The sequence below is a fragment of the Hemiscyllium ocellatum genome (genome assembly GCF_020745735.1).
Source record: "Hemiscyllium ocellatum isolate sHemOce1 chromosome 41 unlocalized genomic scaffold, sHemOce1.pat.X.cur. SUPER_41_unloc_35, whole genome shotgun sequence".
NCBI classification, from domain to species: Eukaryota; Metazoa; Chordata; class Chondrichthyes; order Orectolobiformes; family Hemiscylliidae; genus Hemiscyllium; species Hemiscyllium ocellatum.
In genome coordinates, this window is record NW_026867566.1 from 234,619 (window position 1) to 258,717 (window position 24,099).

The 24,099-nt window shown below is 49.6% G+C and overlaps 1 protein-coding gene across 2 annotated transcripts; it reads left to right on the forward strand.

Moving 5' to 3' along the window:
• The first annotated feature begins 2,091 nt into the window (after positions 1–2,091).
• On the forward strand, positions 2,092–22,092 carry LOC132808877 (interferon-inducible GTPase 5-like). Of its 2 annotated transcripts, XR_009642166.1 has the most exons (3): positions 2,092–2,236; positions 10,959–11,202; positions 16,031–16,630. XR_009642166.1 is itself a non-coding variant. In XM_060822296.1 (2 exons), exon 2 carries the CDS (start codon positions 16,643–16,645, stop codon positions 17,414–17,416), a length of 774 nt encoding a protein of 257 aa, XP_060678279.1. In that variant the 5' UTR covers positions 2,092–2,236; positions 16,031–16,642; the 3' UTR covers positions 17,417–22,092. The 2 variants fall into 2 exon arrangements, 1 of the variants encoding a protein (XP_060678279.1); XM_060822296.1 differs by lacking the exon at positions 10,959–11,202 and having other exon boundaries at positions 16,031–22,092.
• The last annotated feature ends 2,007 nt before the right edge of the window (positions 22,093–24,099 follow it).

A 24,099-nucleotide genomic window follows, 5' to 3' on the forward strand; every position in this document is an offset into this window, starting at 1 on the left:
CTCACTGACTCTGACACTCTCTCTCTCTGGGATCTCCCTCTGCACACCCCTCACTGACTCTGACACTCTCTCACTCTCTCTCACTCTCTCTGGGATCTCCCTGTGCACACCCCTCACTGACTCTGACACTCTCTCTCTCTGGGATCTCCATCTGCACACCCCTCACTGACTCTGACACACTCTCTCTCTCTCGCTCTGGGATCTTCCTCTGCACACCCCTCACTGACTCTGACACTCTCTCTCTCTGGGATCTCCATCTGCACACCCCTCACTGACTCTGACACACTCTCTCTCTCTCTCTGGGATCTTCCTCTGCACACCCCTCACTGACTCTGACACTCTCTCTCTCTGGGATCTCCCTCTGCACACCCCTCACTGACTCTGACACTCTCTCTCTCTCTGGAATCTCCCTCTGCACATCCCTCACTGACTCTGACACTCTCTCTCTCTCTCTCTCACTCTCTCTGGGATCTCCCTCTGCACACCCCTCACTGACTCTGACACTCTCTCTCTCTCTTTCTCTCTGGGATCTCCATCTGCTCATCCCTCACTGACTCTGTGAGTACACAAAGAGTAAATAATTGGCATCTCACTGTTAAACGTTCAGCGCCGAGAGAGCCCCACACTGTGGGAGTGTCAGCGCTGAGGGAGCTCCACACTGTGAGAGGGTCAGTGCTGAGGGAGCCCCGCACTGTCGGAGGGTCAGCGTTGAGGGAGTTCCGCACTGTGGGAGAGTCAGCGCCGAGGGAGCGCCGCACTGTGGGAGGGTCAGCGCTGAGGGAGCCCCGCACTGTGGGAGGGTCAGCGCCGAGGGAGCCCCGCACTGTGGGAGGGTCAGCGCTGAGGGAGCCCCGCACCGTGGGAGGGTCAGTGCTGAGGGAGCCCCGCACTGTGGGAGGGTCAGGCTGAGGGAGCTCCGCACTGTGGGAGGGTCAGTGCTGAGGGAGCCCCGCACTGTGGGAGGGTCAGTGATGAGGGAGCCCCGCACTGTGGGAGGGTCAGCGCCAAGGGAGCCCCGCACTGTGGGAGGGTCAGGCTGTGGGAGCTCCGCACTGAGGGAGGGTCAGGCTGAGGGAGCTCCGCACTGAGGGAGGGTCAGTGATGAGGGAGCCCCGCACTGAGGGAGGGTCAGTGCTGAGGGAGCCCCCCACTGTGGGAGGGTCAGCGCTGTGGGTATTCCGTATTATTGGAGGGTCAGTGCTTGTGTGGAAAGTTAAATATAAATCTTACCCGAATGTACAATGTCAGTCCGAATATTACTCTTCGTCAATTCTCGATCTGGCTGTTTCACATATTTCACTATAAAGCTGCAATAAGTCTTTACCTAACAGTGATAAAAGAATTTTTTTCGCAACTCCAAGACTTGGGAGTCACCTAATCTCCATAGTGAGCTCCCAAAGCAGTGACACACTAAATCAAATTCAACATTTCTCAATATTCACATCACTGCAGTCACCCTGGGCCATCTTCCAGTTTATATGGAGGTCAAAGATGGACCGGGTCCGACGCGCGACTCTGTGCTGTACGGCCTGTTCCCTGGGACACACACTGAGATGAACATCAACTGTGCCTGGAGGGTCATCAACTCGGTGAAGGACGCTCTCTGGGCGGTCCGAAACCTGTTGATCTTCCTGCTGAAGGAGTTGACCCCGACTGAGTGTTGCAGATTGGCACATTCCATGGTCCAGGACCACGTGTTGAGGGACGCGCTGAAGCTTGGGGCAGCTGCTGTCAAGGCGCGGTGGGGAAAGCCCACCGTGTAATGTCTGCCTGCCTAAGCACAGGGGGCTGACGCAGTAAGGGGGCTCTGCTGACCCCCCTGTTAAATATGTAATTGTACAGACCTGTCTATATGAATGATTTCTGTGTCTCTGTATACCAGGAAATGGAATGTTTACAGATGTATGGCAGGACCAATTGTACAGATCAGCAAATTATTTTATAAACAAAGTATATTTTTGAAATAAATAAAAATCACGTGGTTTCCCAGAATCTGTAGGTCAGAGACTCAATTTGGAGAAAATGAAACTGACTGCAGTGAGTATGTGACACTTTTGGACTGCGCCACCCCTTGTATTTCCAGCACTGTGCAGCTTATCACTGGGGACTGACTCCAACGTTCTCACTCCTGGAGAGAGCTCGGACTGAGTGAGAGGGTCTGATCCCAGCTGGATCTGTCCAGGACCTTCTTCCTGTCTCCTTGCTGCCAACCCAGGTTACACCAGCTCGTCACCAGGTACTGCCTCCTGTGTGTGTCTGTGTGTGTGTGTGAGAGAGACTCAGGTACGGTCATCGAGGGCTTAAAGGAACAGCAGACACCACCTCTCCAATTCCTTATCCTGTACCGACTCCCCTGGCACATCTCTCTGCCTGCCTCTCTTCCAGGCACACTGGTACTTGGGACAGTTTTACTGTTGTCTCTGTACATGTGGCTCCAATTCAGAGCTGGGATCTCTCAGTCTGACCAACAAACATTGCAGAGACTATTAACATGACAGCGAGCCTTCCACAGTTAGGGGCTTCCTCAGCGCTGACCCTCCCTCAACCCTGACCGTCCCTCAGCCCTGTCCATCCCTCAGTGCGGGGCTTCCTCAGCGCTGACCCTCCCTCAGCCCTGACCCTCCCTCAGTGCGGGGCTTCCTCAGCGCTGTCCATCCCTCAGCCCTGTTCCTCCCTCAGTGCGGGGCTGTTGCATCGTGTAACAGTGAAGGGCATTTAACTCTTTCACCGCTGTTCACAATCTGTCCCGAGCCGAAACATGTCGTGGTGCCAAAAAGATCTGCGTCTCCTCAAGAGGGGCCTCTTGGTTCGAGATCGGTCAAAGGAACCGACAAACGCGGTTTATCCAAAAAACAAGGCTGTCTTGAATTGACGTTCCTTGACGCAATTGTAGGGATTGAAGCTTCTGTGTTCCCTGATGAAGTTGCACAATTACATTTGAAAGTTACACATTATTTATATGTTGTTTTTAAAGAAATAAACAGATTGTGAACAGCGGTGAAAGAGTTAAATGCCCTTCCCTGTTGAGCGTTGAGGACTTCCGCCAGCCAGACCTGAGGATTTTAAGAGCGTGTGGTTTTCCCCTCATTCAGGTGGTGTCTGGTGTGACCCCCCTCGCTGTTTAGTTTCCAGTCCAGCCCGAAAGGAATGGTCTTAGCAAAGGGTTGAGTCTGGGGGGCTTGTTAAATGTTTAAAAAGGGGGCAGAGATTAATTAAAGTTGAGGGAGCTTTGGTACTTCGGGACAGTGCTGTTGGAAAATTGCTGAACTCTGAGGGGAGGCTTGAAGTTTTAATTCCCAGAAAAACCTTCATTACAAGAAAGCCCAATCGCATATAATAAGGTGACATGATTTACAGCAAGTTAATCCAATGATATTTTCTTTAAGAAGGATATCTAGTTTACATCAATTGTCATGCCATGTATTAGTTCAAGGTTAGTTCAAATGATCAATTAATGTGTCAGTATTCATCTTATGAAAACCCTCTTATCTTTGAACTACAAGTTAATGCTACTATTCAGCAGTATTGGTCACAGGCCATTTTGTAGTATTCTTTTAAATCGAGGAACCATTTTGTTGAAATCAAAATCTACATATTTTGTTGCCTAAGATCCAATTTTAGATCCTCATTCCTCCCTTTTGGTCATTTTATGACCACACCATAAAGGCAGAGATCAGATCAATTCATTTCAATAAACAGCAAAAGACTGCCATACTCCCTCTGCCTCCAAAGGGGAACGAAGGGCAAGCGATGAGGTTTCCTTGTCCTTGTTTAAGTGGAGAAGGAGCATTTTCTGGGTGGAACCAGTATTGTCAATGGAAGCAAAACCAATAAAAAGACCAATTCAAACAATAGCACCATACATAGTCACAGAAACAAGCCAGTCTCCCAATCTCCCCATCCCGCACCTTCATTCATTCGGGCTGACAAAAATGCATATCTTAATAATATGCCTAGTAATGTTTTCAATAAGATCAGTGACCCCCATAATGCATTTTTCTTTAACTATAGCGCAAACGCCACCTTCCTTTGCAGGTATGTAATCAAGGGCATAGCGATTTCGTTGGACAAATAGGTGCAATTCTGAAAGCAATTCCAACAAGGCAGCACTGCTCGCGTTTCCCAAAACCGTGTGCCCACAAATCAAATAATTATGGTTTTGATGACTAATAATTCCTGAAGACCCTCCTAATGAAAGAACACTAAGAGCTGCATATGCCAATGAGCGAGTTTTACTTCTTGATATGACCTTTGGATTCTTCCATTCTGCACAGAAGTCAGGAGAACTTGAACATTTAAGAGAGGAATTTCGATCTCGTTGCCAGGTAATTGGACAGGGTACAGTAGTTGGAAGGAGTGTTCCGACAGCTACAGCAAGAGGAGGACTTGCTTCATTTAGGACAAGGTAGTTAGATACTTTATTATAACTGGAAAAAAATCCTGGTTTAGTCTAGATAATGGAGGAACTTTCCAGTAGGAAGCAGGCCTATCTTTGTGACTAGGAGATAGTGAGGACTGCAGATGCTGGAGATCTGTCTACCTGTCTACCTGGGGCTCCACTTTCAGAGAACTGTGAACCTGAACTCCAAGGTCCCTATGTTCCACTATTGCACTCCTTAAGTCCCGACCATTCATCATGAAACTCCTCTTTTGATTTGACTTTCCAAAATGCAAGTCCTCACTCGCATCTAGATTAAACTCCATTTGCCATTTCTCGGCCCACTTCCCCAGCTGATCAAGGTCCGGCTGAAATTTCTGATAACCTTCCTCACTGTCCACGATCCCATCGATTTTAGTGTCATCACCAAACTTACTAATCATGCTTTGTACGTTCTCATCCAAATCACTGATATAGATAACAAACAGTAGTGGGCCCAGCACTGACCCCTGAGGCACTCCACTAGTCACAGGCCTCCAGTCTGACAAGCATCCTTCCACCATTACCCCCTGCTTCCTACCACCAAACCAATTGTGTACCCAATTTGCCACCTCCCCCTGGATTCCATGTGATCTGACCTTCCAGAGCAGCCAGCCATGTGGAACCTTATCAAAGGCCCTAGTGAAATCCATACAGACTACTCCTACCACACTGTCCTCCTCAACTTTCCTGGTCACTTCATCAAAGAACTCTAATAAATTTCAGAGGCATGATCTCCCACGCACAAAGCCATGCTGACTACTCCGAATCAAACCCTGGGCTTTCCAAATGCATGTATACCTTATCCCTCAGAATCTTCTTAAGGAACTTACCCACCACAGATGTTAGGCTTACTGGTCTATAGTTCCCAGGCTTTTTGTTGCAGCCCTTCTTGAATAATGGCACAACATTTCCTACCCTCCAGTCTATCAGGACCTCACCCATGGCTAACCATGATGGAAAAATATCAGCCAGGTCCCTCGCAATTTCTTTTCTAGCCTCTTGCAGTGTTCTTGGATATATCTGGCCAGGCCCAGGAGATTGATCCACCTTCATACACATACACTTCAAACACTACCACCTGATGAAGGAGCATCGCTCCGAAAGCTAGTGTGCTTCCAATTAAACCTGTTGGACTCTAACCTGGTGTTGGTGTGAGTTTTAACTTCATACACATTATAATACATTAAACAAATGACTTGGATGGAAATGTAGACGGGTGAGTTAGTGAGATGATACAAAGATCAGTGCAATTGGGGATAGTGTTGTCAAAGGCTACAGTGGGATGGAGATCAGTTGCGGCTCTGGGTAAAAAATAGCAGATGAGTGTAATCTGAATTAATGTGATGTGCTGCACTTTGGGAAATAAAATGTTAAGGAAAAACCTACAGTTAATGGCAGGGCCCTGAACAATATTGATGTCCAGAGGGAATCTTGCGGTTCAAGTTCAGAGCTCCCTGAAGGTGGTTCTGCAAATGGATTGGATAGTAAAGAAGGTTTATGGCATGTTTGCCATTATTGGTCGGGGAATTGAGTGCAAGAGTCAGGGTTGAAAATGTGTTGCTGGAAAAGCGCAGCAGGTCAGGCAGCATCCAAGGAGCAGGAGGATCGACGTTTCGGGCATGAGCCCTTCTCCAGGAATCTTGGGGTTTGCTTGGGCTGTGCTTTTCCAGCAACACATTTTCAGCTCTGATCTGCAGCATCTGCAGTCCTCACTTTCTCCTGCAAGAGTCAGGGTGTCATGAAGCAACTTTATAACACCTGAGTTATGTCACAAAGTTAAAACTCACACCAACACCAGGTTATAGTCCAACAGGTTTAATTGGAAGCACACTAGCTTTCGGAGCGACGCTCCTTCATCAGGTGGTAGTGGAGGGCTCGATCGTATCCAAATCATGGTTAGGTCACACTTAGAGTATTCCCTTCAATTCTGAGCACCACGTTACAGGAAGGATGTGGAGGTTTTGGACAGGATGCAGAAGTGATCTATCAGGATGCTGCCTTGGTTAGAGGGTATGAGCTATAAGGAGAAGCTGGACAAACCCAGGTCATTTTCTCTGGAGCGGCAGAGGCTGAGGGGAGACTTGACAAAAGTCTATCAAATTTTTGAGCTGCATAGAGAGTTGACGGTCAGAATCTTTTTGCCAGAGTTGAAATGTCTAATACTAGGGGGCATACATTTAAGATGAGAGGGGGGAAGTTCAAAGGAGATGTGTTTTTACACAGAGAATGGTAGGAGTGGGGAACGCACTGTCAGGGTGTTGGTGGTGGAGGCAGATGTGATAGGAGTGTTTAAGGGAGTTTTAGATAGGCACATGATTGGAGGGATATGGACCAAGGGCAGGCAGAATTGATTAGTTTAATTTGGCGTCATGTCCAAGGGCTGTAATATGTATCCTTTCGGATATTTGTTCTCACAGACCTGAGCATTGGCTCTCAGAATTCCCTTGTCGGAACACAACATGCTGGGACATGAGAGGATTGTATTGGGTTGGGAATATGGTCCAGCCACTCTATAGACACGGGGATGTGTGTATGTATGGGAGCCTATGGGATGTTGATAAATAGCAGCATGACCCCATCAGAGTTGCTGTTAGGATAAGAATGGGGAGAGGGTGGAGATGAATTGCTGACAGACTGTTGAGGTCAGTGTGAAAGGATGGGGGTTAATCCAGGCTCCCTATCAGATGGTCCAGTCCGATGTGGTTCATGTATTCCATGCCCTGGGAGAACAGTGGGATAGTCACGTGGAAAGTAGGCAGAACCTGCTCCTGCTGCAGACGATGGGGGTCAATGTCACGGAGGACCTCCAGGAGGTGAAGGGCCAGCGAGCTTCGCTCTTTGCCTCGGAGGCCTCCAAGATAATCTTCCGGTCCAGGGTCCGCTCGATGGAGCAGGACGGGACGTGCTCACGTTTCTTCAAGCACAAAGAGAGCTCCATGCTCAGCCTGAAGGAAGAAGATGACCCGATAATGTCATCTCGGGCTGACATCAGCAGATCCTTCTATGCCAGTCTGTATGACGGGAAGCCGACCAACAGCGCGGCCTCCCAGTCGTTCCTGTCCTCTATCACGGAGGCCTTAGGCGACAGAACACGGGAGAGGCTGGACCAGCCGCTATCTCTGGATGAGCTGACCAAGGCCCTCGAGTCCTTCGAAAAGAATAAAACTCCCGGAAGCAACGGCTTCCCGGTCGAGCTCTATCCTGCTCTGTGGGATTTGATTGGCCAGGACCTGCTGGAGGTGTATGTCAGTATGCTTCGGGCAGTTACCATGAGTGAATCCATGAGGAAAGGCATCATCACCCTCATCTACAAGCGGAAGGGGAGAGGGAGGAACTCAGAAATTGGAGACCAATCTCACTATTAAATGCGGATTACAAAATTCTGTCAAAGGTCATCGCCAACCGGGTCAGGTCTGCTCTGGGGTCGGTGATTCACCCTGACCAAATCTGTGCTGTACCAGGCAGGAAGATCGCTGAGAGTCTCGCACTCCTCAGGGATACAATCGCCTACGTGCAGGACAGGGGGCTGGACACCTGCCTGATCAGCCTGGACCAGGAGAAAGCCTTTGACAGGATATCACAATAGACAATAGGTGCAGTAGGCCATTCTGCCCTTTGAGCCTGCACCACCATTCAATATGATCATGGCTGATCATTCCTAATCAGTATCCTGTTCCTGCCTTATCTCCATAACCCTTGATTCCACAATCCTTGAGAGCTCTATCCAACTCTTTCTTAAATGAATCCAGAGACTGGGCCTCCACTGCCCTCTGGGGCAGAGCATTCCATACAGCCACCACTCTCTGGGTGAAAAAGTTTCTCCTCATCTCTGTCCTAAATGGTCTACCCCGTATTTTTAAGCTGTGTCCTCTGGTTTGGCACTCACCCATCAGTGGAAACATGTTTCCTGCCTCCAGAGTGTCCAATCCTTTCATAATCTTATACGTCTCAATCAGATCCCCTCTCAGTCTTCTAAACTCAAGGGTATACAAGCCCAGTCGCTCCAGTCTTTCAGTGTAAGGTAATCCCGCCATTCCAGGAATTGACCTCGTGAACCTACGCTGCACTCCCTCAATAGCCAGAATGTCTTTCCTCAAATTTGGAGATCAGAACTGCACACAGTACTCCAGGTGTGGTCTCACCAGGGCCCTCTACAGCTGCAGAAAGACATCTTTGCTTCTATACTCAATCCTTCTTGTTATGAAGGCCAGCATGCTATTCAGTTAAAAATCACACCAACACCAGGTTATAGTCCAACAGGTTTATTTGGAAGGACACTAGCTTTCGGAGCGACGCTCCTTCATCAGGTGGTTGTGGGGGGCTCGATCGTAACACAGAATTTATGGCAAAAATCTCCAGTGTGATGTAACTGAAATTATACATTGAAAATGTGATTGTCTGTTAAGCCTTTCATCTGTTAGAATACAGTGATAGTTTCACTTCTTTCATGTGTAAATCACAAAACCCTACTTTTTAAAGTTGCATTCTCGGGTTAGCTGTTACCAATGGTGATAGCTGGACAATATGTTGAAGGTGTTAGCTCCCTGTGTTCTCTGTCTATGACCTGATGTTTAGATTGATTCCAATCTAAAAAGTGAGATAACAGAGTTTTACATAAATTCATGCAGTTTTTGAGCATGCTATTAGCCTTCTTCACGACCTGCTGTACCTGCATGCTTACCTTCATTGACAGGTGTACAAATCACACACGTATATGAGAGATGTTCTCTCCAAAATGGGCTTTGGGGAGGGAATCTGCCATTGGATCAGACTGCTCTACACCAACATTGTCAGTGCAGTCTCAATCAATGGGTGGGAATCAGATAGCTTCCCAGTCAGATCTGGAGTCAGGCCGGGCTGCCCTCTCTCTCCTGCCTTGTTTGGGTGCTGCATAGAGCCATTTGCCGAGTCCATCAGGAAGGATGCGAGCCTGAGAGGGGTGACTATTCCTGACAGCGGGAGCCTGCAGGTTAAGGCCTCCCTGTACATGGATGACGTCGCCGTTTTCTGCTCGGATCCGCTGTCCGTGCGCAGACTCGTGCATGTGTGACCAGTTTGAATGGGCCTCGGGGGCCAAGGTAAACTGAGGCAAGAGCGAGGCCATGCTCTTCGGGAACTGGGCCGACCAACCCTCGATCCCCTTCACCGTCAGGACCGACCACCTGAAGGTGCTGGGTATTTGGTTCGGGGGGGGCTGGGGCGTGCACCAAGTTCTGGGAGCGTACCAGTAAAGTGAGGCAGAAACTGGGCAGATGGAAGCTACGGTCGCTCTCCATCGTGGGTAAAAACCTGGTCATCAGGTGTGAGGCACTGTCATTGCTATTATACGTGGCACAGGTCTGGCCTAGTCCCAGAACCTGTGCCGCTGCAGTCACCCTGGGCCATCTTCCAGTTTATATGGAGGTCAAAGATGGACCAGATCCGAAGGGACTCGCTGTACAAAGCTCTGGGCAACGGGGGGAAAAATACATGCAATGCCACCCTCACCCTGATGGCTACCTTTGTGTGTGGCTGCATCAAGCTGTGTGTGGATCCCTGGTACACAAGTACCAAGTGTCACTACGTACTAAGGTTCTACCTGTCCCTGGTGTTGCGAAGGATAGGCCTGGCCTCGCTGCCGCGGAACGCTCCGAGTAGTTGAACCGTTCCGTATCACCTGTCCTTCGTGGAGAAGTTTATGAAGAAAAACACCTTTGACCACAAGTCCATCAGGAAGTGGTCAGCACGTACTGTCCTTGAGACCCTTCGGGGAAAGGAGAGGGCGGATCTTATCGAGCGGTTTCCTGAGCAGACTGTCAAAATTTGGCAGAATGCTTCATCACCAGAACTGTCCAACAAGCACCAAGACATGGCTTGGCTGGTGGTGAGAAGGGCTCTGCCTATGAGATCCTTTATGCACGCCCAGACTCTCTGCCACACCACACGCTGCCCTCGAAGTGGGCTGCGAGGGGGACGAGACTGTCACACACCTCCTTCTGGAATGTGCCCATGCAGAAGAAGTCTGGAGAGGAATGCAGTGGTGTTTGTCGAGGTTCGTCCCGAGCAGCGCCGTGACGCAGGACTCTCTGCTCTACAGCCTGTTCCCCGGGACACACACCGAGACAAACATTAACTGTGCCTGGAGGATCATCAGCTCGGTGAAGGACACTCTCTGGGCGGTCCGAAACCTGTTGATCTTCCAGCTGAAGGAGTTGACCCCGACTGAGTGTTGCAGACTGGCACACTCCATGGTCCAGGACTACGTGTTGAGGGACACGCTGAAGCTTGGGGCAGCTGCCGCCAAGGCGCGGTGGGGAAAGCCCACCGTGTAATGTCTGCCTGCCTAAGCACAGGGGGCCGACGCAGTAAGGGGGCTCTGCTGACCCCCCTGTTAAATATGTAATTGTACAGACCTGTCTATATGAATGATTTCTGTGTCTCTGTATACCAGGAAATGGAATGTTTACAGATGTACGGCAGGACCAATTGTACAGATCAGCAAATTATTTTATGAATAAAGTATATTTTTGAAATAAATAAAAATCATGTGATTTCCCAGAATCTGCGGATCAGACTCAATTCAAAGAAAATGAAACTGACTGCAGTGAGTATGTGACACTTTTGGACTGCGCCACCCCTTGTATTTCCTGCACTGTGCAGCTTATCACTGGGGACTGACCACAACGTTCTCACACCTGGAGAGAGCTCGGGCTGAGTGAGAGGGTCTGATCCCAGCTGGATCTGTCCAGGACCAGCTTCCTGTCTCCTTGCTGCCAGCCCAGGTTACACCAGCTGTTCACCAGGTACTGCCTCCTGTGTGTGTGTGTGTGTGTGTGTGTGTGTGTGTGTGAGAGACTCAGGTACGGTCATCGAGGGCTTAAAGGAACAGCAGACACCACCTCTCCAATTCCTTATCCTGTACCGACTCCCCTGGCACATCTCTCTGTCTGCCTCTCTTCCAGGCACACTGGTACTTGGGACAGTTTTACTGTTGTCTCTGTACATGTGGCTCCAATTCAGAGCTGGGATCTCTCAGTCTGACCAACAAACATTGCAGAGACTATTAACATGACAGCGAGCCTCCCACAGTGCGGGGCTCCCTCGACGCTGATCCTCCCTCAGTGTGGGGCTCCCTCAGCCTCACCCTCCCACAGTGCGGGGCTCCCTCTGCACTGACCCTCCCACAGTGCGGAGCTCACTCGGCGCTGACCCTCCCACAGTGCGGGGCTCCCTCTGCACTGACCCTCCCACAGTGCGGAGCTCACTCGGCGCTGACCCTCCCACAGTGCGGGGCTCCCTCAGCGCTGACCCTCCCACAGTGCAGAGCTCCCTCAGCGTTGACCCTCTGCATTGACCTTTCTCCGCTCTGGGACTGGGGGGGGTCACTGTGTGTTAGATACACTGTCCTTTCCCCCCCTCTCTCTCTGGGACCGGGGTATGTTAGATACACTGACTTTTCCCCCTCTCTCTCAGGGACCGGGGTGTGTTAGATACACTGTCCTTTCCCCCCTCTCTCTCAGGGACCGGGGTGTGTTAGATACACTGTCTTTCCCCCCTCTCTCTCTCTGGGACCGGGGTGTGTTAGATACACTGTCCTTTCCCCCCTCTCTCTCTCTGTGGGACCGGGGTGTGTTAGATACACTGTCCTTTCCCCCCTCTCTCTCTGGGACCGGGGTGTGTTAGATATACTGTCCTTTCGCTCCTCTCTCTCTCTGAGACCGGGGTATGTTAGATACACTGACTTTTCCCCCCTCTCTCTCAGGGACCGGGGTGTGTTAGACACACTGTCTTTTCCCCCCTCTCTCTCAGGGACCGGGGTGTGTTAGATACACTGTCTTTTCCCCCCTCTCTCTCTCTGGGACCGGGGTGTGTTAGATACACTGTCCTTTCCCCCTCTCTCTCTGGGACCGGGGTGTGTTAGATACACTGTCCTTTCCCCCCTCTCTCCCTCTGGGACCGGGATATGTTCGATATACTGTCCTTTCCCCCCACAGTCTCTCTGGCACCGCGATGTGTTAGATTCACTGTCCTTTCCCCGCGCTCTCTCTCTGGGACCGGGGTGTGTTAGATACACTGTCCTTTCCCCCTCTCTCTCTGGGACTGGGGTGTGTTAGATACACTGTCCTTTCCCCCCTCTCTCTCTCTGGGACCGGGGTGTGTTAGATACACTGTCCTTTCCCCCCTCTCTCTCTGGGACTGGGGTGTGTTAGATACACTGTCCTTTCCCCTCTCTCTCTCTGGGACTGGGGTGTGTTAGATACACTGTCCTTTCCCCCCCCCTCTCTCTCCCTCTGGTACCGGGGTGTGTTAGATACACTGTCCTTTCCCCCCTCTCTCTCTCTGGGACCGGGGTGTGTTAGATACACTGTCCTTCCCCCCCCCCCCTCTCTCTCTCTCTGGGACCGGGGTGTGTTAGATACACTGTCCTTTCCCCTCTCTCTCTCTGGGACTGGGGTGTGTTAGATACACTGTCCTTTCCCCCTCTCTCTCTCCCTCTGGTACCGGGGTGTGTTAGATACACTGTCCTTTCCCCCTTCTCTCTCTCTGGGACCGGGGTGTGTTAGATACGCTGTCCTTCCCCCCCCTCTCTCTCTGGGACCGGGGTGTGTTAGATACACTGTCCTTTCCCTCTCTGGGACCGGGCTGTGTTAGATACACTGTCCTTTCCCCCCTCTCTCTCTGGGACCGGGGTGTGTTAGATACACTGTCCTTTCCCCTCTCTCTCTCTGGGACCGGGGTGTGTTAGATACACTGTCCTTTCCCCCCTCTCTCTCTGGGACCGGGGTGTGTTAGATACACTGTCCTTTCCCCCCTCTCTCTCTGGGACCGGGGTGTGTTAGACACACTGTCTTTTCCCCCCTCTCTCTCAGGGACCGGGGTGTGTTAGATACACTGTCTTTTCCCCCCTCTCTCTCTCTGGGACCGGGGTGTGTTAGATACACTGTCCTTTCCCCCTCTCTCTCTGGGACCGGGGTGTGTTAGATACACTGTCCTTTCCCCCCTCTCTCCCTCTGGGACCGGGATATGTTCGATATACTGTCCTTTCCCCCCACAGTCTCTCTGGCACCGCGATGTGTTAGATTCACTGTCCTTTCCCCGCGCTCTCTCTCTGGGACCGGGGTGTGTTAGATACACTGTCCTTTCCCCCTCTCTCTCTGGGACTGGGGTGTGTTAGATACACTGTCCTTTCCCCCCTCTCTCTCTCTGGGACCGGGGTGTGTTAGATACACTGTCCTTTCCCCCCTCTCTCTCTGGGACTGGGGTGTGTTAGATACACTGTCCTTTCCCCTCTCTCTCTCTGGGACTGGGGTGTGTTAGATACACTGTCCTTTCCCCCCCCTCTCTCTCCCTCTGGTACCGGGGTGTGTTAGATACACTGTCCTTTCCCCCCTCTCTCTCTCTGGGACCGGGGTGTGTTAGATACACTGTCCTTCCCCCCCCCCCTCTCTCTCTCTCTGGGACCGGGGTGTGTTAGATACACTGTCCTTTCCCCTCTCTCTCTCTGGGACTGGGGTGTGTTAGATACACTGTCCTTTCCCCCCTCTCTCTCTCCCTCTGGTACCGGGGTGTGTTAGATACACTGTCCTTTCCCCCTTCTCTCTCTCTGGGACCGGGGTGTGTTAGATACGCTGTCCTTCCCCCCCCTCTCTCTCTGGGACCGGGGTGTGTTAGATACACTGTCCTTTCCCTCTCTGGGACCGGGCTGTGTTAGATACACTGTCCTTTCCCCCCTCTCTCTCTGGGACCGGGGTGTGTTAGATACACTGTCCTTTCCCCTCTCTCTCTCTGGGACCGGGGTGTGTTAGATACACTGTCCTTTCCCCCCTCTCTCTCTGGGACCGGGGTGTGTTAGATACACTGTCCTTTCCCCCCTCTCTCTCTGGGACCGGGGTGTGTTAGATACACTGTCCTTTCCCCCCTCTCTCTCTGGGACCGGGGTGTGTTAGATACACTGTATTTTCCACCCTCTCTCTCTCTGTGGGACCGGGGTGTGTTAGATACACTGTCCTTTCCCCTCTCTCTCTCTGGGACCAGGGTATGTTAGATACACTGTCCTTTCCCCCCTCTCTCTCTGGGACCGGGGTGTGTTAGATACACTGTATTTTCCACCCTCTCTCTCTCTGGGACCGGGGTGTGTTAGATACACTGTCCTTTCCCCCCTCTGGCACTGGGGGGTCACGGTGTGTTAGATACACTGTCCTTTCCCCCCTCTGGGAATGGGGGGACACGGTGCGTTAGATACACTGTCCTTTCCCCCCTCTCGGACTGGGTCATCATGGTGCATTAGATACACTGTCCTTTCCCCTCTGGGACTGGGTCATCATGGTGCATTAGATACACTGTCCTTCTCCCCCTCTGGGACTGGGACTGGGTCATCATGGTGCCTTAGATACACTGTCCTTTTCCCCCTCTGGGACTGGGACTGGGTCATCACGGTGCATTAGATACACTGTCCTTTCCCCCCTCTGGGACTGGGTCATCATGGTGCGTTAGATACACTGTCCTTTCCCCCCTCTGGGACTGGGTCATCATGGTGCGTTAGATACACTGTCCTTCTCCCCCTCTGGGACTGGGACTGGGTCATCATGGTGCGTTAGATACACTGTCCTTTCCCCCCTCTGGCACTGGGGGGTCACGGTGTGTTAGATACACTGTCCTTTCCCCCCTCTGGGAATGGGGGGACACGGTGCGTTAGATAAACTGTCCTTTCCCCCCTCTGGCACTGGGACTGGTCATCATGGTGCGTTAGATACACTTTCCTTTCCCCCCTCTGGGATTGGGACTGGGTCATCACAGTGTGTTAGATACACTGTCCTTTCACCCCTCTGGGACTGGGACTGGTCATCATGGTGTGTTAGATACACTGTCCTTTCCCCCCTTCTGGGACTGGGTCATCACGGTGTGTTAGATACACTGTCCTTTCCCCCCTTCTGGGACTGGGTATTCATGGTGCGTTAGATACACTGTCCTTTCCCCCTCTGGGACTGGGTCATCATGGTGTGTTAGATACACTGTCCTTTCCCCCTCTGGGACTGGGTATTCACGGTGCGTTAGATACACTGTCCTTTCCCCCTTCTGGGACTGGGTCATCACGGTGTGTTAGATAACTGTCCTTTCCCTCCTCTGGGACTGGGTCATCACGGTGCGTTAGATACACTGTCCTTTCCCTCCTCTGGGACTGGGTCATCACGGTGCGTTAGATACACTGTCCTTTCCCCCCTTTGGGACTGGGTCATCACGGTGTGTTAGATACACTGTCCTTTCCCTCCTCTGGGACTGGGATATCATGGTGCGTTAGATACACTGTCCTTTCCCTCCTCTGGGACTGGGACTGGGTCATCATGGTGCGTTAGATACTCTGTCCCTTCTCTGGGAGTGAGTGTCATGGCGCGTTCGATACCCTGTCCTTTCCCCTCTCTGGGACTGGGGGTCACGGTGCGTTCGATGCTTTAACCCTCAGCAGTGTACTTAGTACATGGATTTGAATGAATTTATTATTGGTCAGTCTCTTGTGGACATTTTTGATTTGTCCTTGTGGATTCTAATTCGCCCTGCTATTTTTTGCTGTATAACTTTAGGCTGGAAGTCTGACAGGTTTCACTCCTCCTCATGTTTCATTTCCACCCTCAGATATACCATGGCCGCTGGCAGCAGGGTGTCAAAATTGAAGAATATGTTTGAGACAAAAGCTAAAGAACAAGTTGATCCAAGAAGGCACCGTAGCTTTAAGAAGTCTCAGACTTCAACGGCTCCCTCTGAAGCGTCTAATCTGACAAAGTTGGGTCATCTTAAACTGGATCCAGCTGGTGATAAGGCAACGCTGCCAGATCTGGAAAAGTCTGGAAGTGATCATATTTTCTCCAATGCAAGCAAATTCATGGCTTTGTTTAAGACAGGCAGTTTAGATTCAGTCATTCTTGAAATCCAGTCTGAATTGAAGAGATTTCAGGATACAGTGGTTCACATTGCAGTGACTGGAGAATCAGGCACTGGGAAATCATCTTTCATTAACGCCTTACGGGGTGTCAGTGATACTGATGTGGAAGCTGCTGGAACAGGTGAAATGGAAACAACCATGGAACCGACAAAGTATAAGTATCCAAACCAGAACAGAGTGGTTGTCTGGGACCTTCCTGGGGTTGGAACACCGAATTTTCAGGCTGCCACATATTTGGAGCGTGTGGTGTTTGACCGATATGACCTCTTTTGATCGTCAGCACCATTCGCTTCAAAGAGAACGATATGTTCCTGGCCAAGGCAATTCAGGAGAGGGGAAAGAAATTTTATTTCATCCGCAACAAGATAGATCAAGATTTGGAGTCTAAGGAACGACGCAGCCAGTCACAATATGACCAAGAGGAAGCTCTCAGGGAATTATACCAATCCTCCTTGGACAATTTGACAAAGGGTGGGATTGAATTCCCTCGCATCTTCCTGATCTCTTGTTGGTACGTGGAGAAATTTGACTTTGTGGCGCTCCTTAAGAATTTGGAACAGGGCCTTCCAGATCTCAAGGGACGTCTCTTCTCATACTCTGTACCCAATGTCACCTCCAAAGCCATAGACAGGAAGAAAGAAGTCACGTTGAGTGAAATCTGGAAGGATGCTTTTTACTCAGCTGCAGCTGCTGCGGTCCCAGTCCTGGGTCTGACCACAGCCTACAGCATTACCTTGTTGGTCACAAAACTCTCCCAACATCGCGCCGACTTTGGGCTGGATGAGAATTCCCTCCGGAGACTGGCGAAAAAAGTTAGGAAGAAACCAGAGGAGCTCAAATTGGCTAGGCAGTCCACATTCGGAGTGGAGGTGTCTGCAGGACTCATTAAAAATGAGCTTTCCAAACTGTCAGGGCCAGCGAGTAAGCTGCAGACAGCTGTGAAATACCTGCCTCTTGTTCGGCAGGTAATAGCAGGGAAAGGTACTTATACCACAACATATTCCTTGCTGAAGACAGCTATTGAGGAGATGGCGGAAGATGCCAAAAGGGTGATTGTGAAAGCCTTCAGTGAGAACTAGTGGAAAGGGGCTGCCTCTGATTCCAATTCTTCACTTTCTGGGACACAGAATGACAAAAACTTACACAAACACCACTCACACTGCTCAGACTCATTTACAAGCACTTCTCTTTGAATTTGGGATGCCCTTTAAAGTAGAATCCTTTTCAAATTTAGAATCTTGCGTGGAACATGAGACCTCATTTAACTGCGGAAAGTAGTCGCTAGCTTTCAAAAATATAATACAAATCTCGAGCTATCAAAATGCAAGAAAGGTCACGAGAGTGATCAAAGTCATGACCTTCCATTGGATGGGTATGAGAGATTTATCTGGTGCCCTAAGTACCCTCTGATCAATGCAGTGTTGGGGAAATGAAATTTTAACTCTTCGACAGAAAGATAAACCAACTTCAGCTGAAGAGAGGCAAGTGGAGAAGACCAGAAGAAACCATAAGCCTGCTCAGTCACTCGGAGATCATCGCTGATCCTCAATTCCACATTTGTGCCCTTCTACCATAACCCTGGATTTTCTTTCTGATTAAAAATCTCGATGGCTCAGCCTTGAAGACACTGAATAACCCAGCCTCAATAATCCTCTGTGGTCAAGATGTAGTACTCTCTCAGAGAGGAAATTCCTCCTCAGCTCTGTCCCAATTGGGTGATTCCTTCCTCTGAGATGATGCTCTCTGGTCCTAGACTCTCTCACAAGGGGAAACAGTCTTTCCACATCTACCCTGTTAATTCCAATAAGAACCTGTTATGTTTCAATAACCTGTCCTTTCATTTATCTAAACTCCAGTGAGTACAAGCTCAACCCACTCAACCTCTCGCCAAAAGGAAATCCTTCCATTCCCAGGATCAATGGAGCAAACCTTCTCTCTGAACAGCCTCTGATGCCAATTTCTCATTACTTATATAAGGAGACGAATGCTTTCTTAAACCTGATGGTGTCCTGTTTAGACAATAGTCATCCTGACCTGAGTAGATTGGGACAGCATGGTGGCACAGTGGTTAGCACTGCTGCCTCGCAGCGCCAGGGACCCGGGTTTGATTCCAGCCTCGGGGAGACTGTCTGTGTGGAGTTTGCACATTCACCCCGTGTCTGCGTGGGTTTCTCCGGGTGCTCCGGTTTCCGCCCACAGTCCAAAGATGTACAGGTCAGGGTGGATTGGCTATGGGAAATTGTCCCATAGTGCCCAGGGGTGTACAGGTTAGGGTGGATTGGCCGTGGGGAAATTGTCCCGTAGTGCCCAGGGATGTGCAGGTTAGGGTGGATTGGCCGTGAGAAATTGTCCCATAGTGCCCAGGGATGTGCAGGTTAGGGTGGATTGGCTGTGGGAAATTGTCCCATAGTGCCCAGGGATGTGCAGGTTGGGGTGGATTGGCCGTGAGGAAATTGTCCCGTAATGCCCAGGGATGTGCAGGTTGGGGTGGATTGGCTGTGGGAAATTGTCCCGTAGTGCCCAGGGATGTGCATGTTGGGGTGGATTGGCCGTGGGGAAATTGTCCCGTAGTACCCAGGGATGTGCAGGTTAGGATGGACTGGCCGTGGGAAATTGTCCCATAGTGCGCAGGGATGTGCAGGTTGGGGTGGATTGGCCGTGTGGAAATTGTCCCGTAGTGCCCAGGGATGTGCAGGTTAGGGTGGGTTGGCCGTTGGGAAATTTTCCCATAGTGCCCAGGGATGTACAGGTTAGGGTGGGTTGGCCATAGGGAAATTGTCCCGTAGTGCCCAGGGATGTGCAGGTTAGGGTGGATTGGCCGTGCGGAAATTGTCCCGTAGTGCCCAGGGATGTGCAGGTTAGGGTGGATTGGCTGTGGGAAATTGTCCCGTAGTGCCCAGGGATGTACAGGTTAGGGTGGATTGGCCGTGGGGAAATTGTCCCGTAGTGCCCAGGGATGTGCAGGTTAGGGTGGATTGGCCGTGGGGAAATTGTCCCGTAGTGCCCAGGGATGTGCAGGTTAGGGTGGGATTGGCCGTGGGGAAATTGTCCCGTAGTGCCCAGGGATGTGCAGGTTAGGGTGGATTGGCCATGGGAAATTGTCCCGTAGTGCCTAGGGATGTGCAGGTTAGGGTGGATTGGCCATGGGAAATTGTCCCGTAGTGCCCAGGGATGTGCAGGTTGGCTGTGGGAAGCTCCCCATAATGTTCAGAGATGTATAGGTTAGGATGGATTAGTTACAGGAAATGTAAGCTTATAGGGTAGGAGGATGTGGATGGGACTGTGTGGGTTGCTCTTCGGAGGGTTGGTGTGGACTTGTTGGGCCAAATGGCCTATTGCCTCACTGTGGGGATACTATGTCCCTTGGCCATTTACTTGGTGGATTCAAATAGGCATTTAACACAGAATACATTACCCAGTCCTGAAAACAGGGTATGTCAGGAAGTGCTCAGAATGTCCTCAGTAACCTGTTTTCTCCAGATGGAAGATGGACCAGAAGCAGAGTAGGAAGAACCTGGCAAGAGTTCCCGAACACCTCAACTGAGGTCAGAGTTTAAGGATAAGGGGTGAATCTTTTAGGACTAAGGTGGCAAGACGTTTCTTTACCCAGAGTGGTGAATCTGTACAATTCACAATCACAGAGAGTGATTAAGGCTAAAACATCATGTGTTTTCAAGGTATAGCTCTAAAGGGAATCAAGGGATATGGGGAGCATGGGATTAATGTACTGAGTTGGATGGTCAGCCATGATCACATTGAATCGTGGAACAAACTTGAGGAGTTTTAATGACCGACTCTTGCCCCTAACTTCACTGTTTCGATGAAGAGATGCCCACAAATGGAGAAGAGGCCATCCGCTGCACCCGATGTAGACTCCTCTACATAGGGGAGACAGGCCGCCAACCTGCGGAACGTTTCAAGGAACACCTTTGGGACACTCGGACCAACCAACCCAACTTACCCGTGGCTCAACACTTCACCTCCCCCTCCCACTCCACCAAGGACATGCAGGTCCTTGGACTCCTGCATCGCCAGACCATAGCAACACGACGGTTGGAGGAAGAGCGCCTCATCTTCCACCTGGAAACCCTCCAACCACAAGGGATGGACTCAGATTTCTCCAGTTTCCTCATTTCCCCTCTCCCCACCTTGTCTCAGTCCCAACTCTCGAACTCAGCACCACCTTCCTAACCTGCAATCTTCTTCCTGACCTCTCCGCCCCCACCCCCACTCCGACCTATCACCCTCACCTTAACCTTCTTCCACCTATCGCATTTCCAACGCCCACCTCCCCCAAGTCTCTCCTCCCTACCTTTTACCTTAGCCTGCTGGGCACACCCTCCTCATTCCTGAAGAAGGGCTTATGCCCGAAACATCGACTCTCCTGCTCGTTTGATGCTGCCTGACCTGCTGCGCTTTTCCAGCAACACATGTTTAAGCTCTGATCTCCAACATCTGCAGGCCTCACTCTCTCCTAGAGAATGAGTTGGTATCCACACCCACAAACAATTATACATTGGTGCAAGATATGAAATATTACCAGTTTCCTGCATTTTGCTCAGAGAGAGGAATGCTTTCCCTTGTGCTGTTTTGACATTATAAATCCAGTTATGAATGTTCAGAAATAGGGGGAATAATAACACCCACTCCATATATCTCCAGCTAGGGACCCTCTGCATCGTAAGAAAGCCAGGAGAATGAAAAATGGGGATGGCTGTGCACCATTTGGAAATCAACCTCCCGCTTCCAGCGCACTGCGACAATTTAATAGTCTAACCTCACAGAAAATCTCCAATTCTCTCCATTGACCAATACCTCAGAAAATAAATCCCAGCAACACAATGAGACAGTAGAAGGAATTTAGAAACTCGAAGGACCTGATATGACTTGGTGCATTATGTCAATCCAGCCCCATGGTTGAGGGGATTTGCTTTGTGCTTAGGAGCAATGGAAAGCTTCATATTAACTGTCCCTGTAGCTTTTGTATGCTATTTGCAGATATTATCAATAAGTTAGAGAATCAAACTTGTATTTTAGACATGGCTAGATCACTGACAATTAATTACCAGAAATCAGTGAGGATCTTTCCTTCTTAAAGGGGCCAGTGTTAGAAAGTAAGAATCTCTTTATTTTTTGTGTTTTGTATTTAATATTTCCTGTGTATCATTAGACATGGTAACACCTCAACTTAATATGAGACATGTTACAGTCGTGCTACCTTCTATAAAGGTAAACAAATCTCCAGCATGTGAAAGTATAAGAAAGGGAGCAGGAATCACAGAGGTCATCATATTCCATTGAACTGACATGGAAGATTTATCTGAAACCCTACTATCAACAATATAATGTCCCATGCCCATTGCCTGGGAGGGTCCAAATGGGTGTTTGACACTGCAGAAGCTACTCGCTGCTAGAATGAGGGTATATCAGCAAATGTTCAGAATCAGGTGACCATCCTCAGCCCTGGCAGTCTGTGTAGGTGTCTATTCTGTCAGGGAGTCATCTTTTTCCAGGTGGAAAATGGACCAGAAGAAAAGCAGGAAGATCCAGGAAAGAATTCTCTTGCACCTCGATCAGAGAATGGGAAGCTGCTTTCAGCACTTGAGCAAGACCGATACCTTCTGTGCCCACAAACCCTTTGCTCTCCGGTACCAGTTGTCAAGGTGATAAGCATCCTTTTCTCAATTAACTAATATATCATTAATGTAAACTCCTTCTTCTTAACAAAGTCAATAAACTATCTGAAAATTGCTAACGAATGGGTCAACTGGCTGTGTTGAGATTGTAGTTTGCAAGTCCTCATGAGATTATAAGACAGAAAGGAGCAGAAATAAGGCCATTTGGCCCATTGAGTCTGCTCCACCATTCAATTATGGCTGATAGGTTTCTCAACCCCATTGTCCTGCTTTCTCCCCAGAAACCTTGACCCACTTGGCAATCCAGAGCGTATCTATTTCTGTTTTAAATATACTCAGTGACTTGGCCTCCCCCACCTTCGGTGACAGTGAATTCCATAGATTCACCAGTGTCTGGCTGAAGAAATTTCTCCTCATCGCCATTCTAAAAGGTCTTCCTTTTACTCTAAGGCTGTGCCTCCCGGTCTCTATCTCTCCTGCCAATGGAAACATCTTACTAACGTCCATTCTGTCCATGTTGTTCAGTATTCTGTAAGTTTCTATTAGGTCCTCCCTCATCTTTCTGAACTCCATCGAGTAGAGGGATCACTGCTATCAACCTCCTCTGGACCCGGTCTCCAGGGCTGATACATCGTTCCTGAGGTATGAGGCCCAAAATTGCCCACTATACTCTAATGTATCGCTGACATAAATAAGAATTACCATACCCAAAGTGTTGTGAATGTCTGGAACTCTCTATCTCAGTGAGTTGTGGAGGCTAGGTTAATAAGACTATTCAAAGAGAGGTAGAAGATCTTCGGAATATTGAAGAGTCGAGGAGATGGCGCAAATAGGAGTTGAGGCCTAAGATGGATTAGCTATGATCTTGTTGCGTGGTGGGGCAGGCTTGAAGGGTTGAATGGTAGATATTATATATATAATCATCAAAAGGTGTGAGGAGAATATGAGAAAGTGAAAAAGGCTATTTTCACTGCTACGATTTGGTATCAGAAGCACATAGACAATGGTTCAGCAATGTAAGGAAGAAACCTGTTAGATTTATATTGCGTTTGATAGAATTAAATAGAGCAACTTCGATAGATGGATGAGAGCTTTAAAGATAGAAACAACTTATGAGGCTCATAGAGATACTATCTTACTGGAAGAGTTTAAAAACTAATTGCCAGAAGTGATAAGAGCTCGTGATGAGGAACAGAAGAGCTGCAGAGATGGCGGATGTATAAACATTAGTGCATCAAACGAAATCTAGCTTCCGACAGCAATTTCATTCTGTGAGGGATAGAGATAGGGAAAGAGGGGGATCCTTCAATGAAGGATTAAAAGTAGGTCACACTGGGAACAGGTGAAAAAAGAAACCCAAGAGGCTGGAAAAGAGGTGAAAGACTTCAGGTGTTTTCACTGCAATAAGGTGGGGGACACAACGTCATATTGCTGCTGGTTTAAGAAAGGCACTGGGAAAAAGAAGGTGGTAAAAGAAGCAAAACCGTTGGGATTAGTGAAGGTGGGAAAGAAATCCCAGGAGAAGTGGTGGAACTGCAGGACAGTGCACAGCTTATTTGGGGATGAGTGGTGAGATGGTGCCTGATGTCTACAAAGACTTGACCTTTGTGAGTAAGATTTACTGAGGTAGAACAGGGAGAGACGGGAAAAAAGTTAAGATATGGGAGTTAGTCAGTAAGAGCCAAAAGTATTTTCACTCCTTCTGAAATATTGCCCGAGGGAGTGGTATAAATGGAGAGAGATTCAGTGCTCCCCTGTATGAAATAAGGCTCAAAAGTCGAATCAAGACTGGGGAAGTGACAGTGAGAGTGATTGAAAGAGTGGCTATTCCAGGAATGCGGATTGTTCTTGGAAACGGTACAGCTGGATCAAAGGTGGGAGAGATACCCGTTGTAGTGGAGAGGCTGAAGGAAAACCAGGGAACGTCGTGCTGCCCCGTCCCTGGGAGTGTTTGATGGGGGGGACAGTGTAGAGGGAGCTTTACTCTGTATCTAACCTCATGCTGTCCCTGTCCCTGGGAGTGTTTGATGGGAGGACAGTGTAGAGGGAGCTTTACTCTGTATCTAACCCCGTGCTGTCCCTGTCCCTGGGAGTGTTTGATGGGGAGACAGTGTAGAGGGAGCTTT

Coding starts and splice junctions, on each gene's coding strand:
- LOC132808877 (XM_060822296.1), top strand. CDS start 16,643: ATGTTCCTGGCCAAGGCAATTCAGGAGAGGGGAAAGAAATTTTATTTC.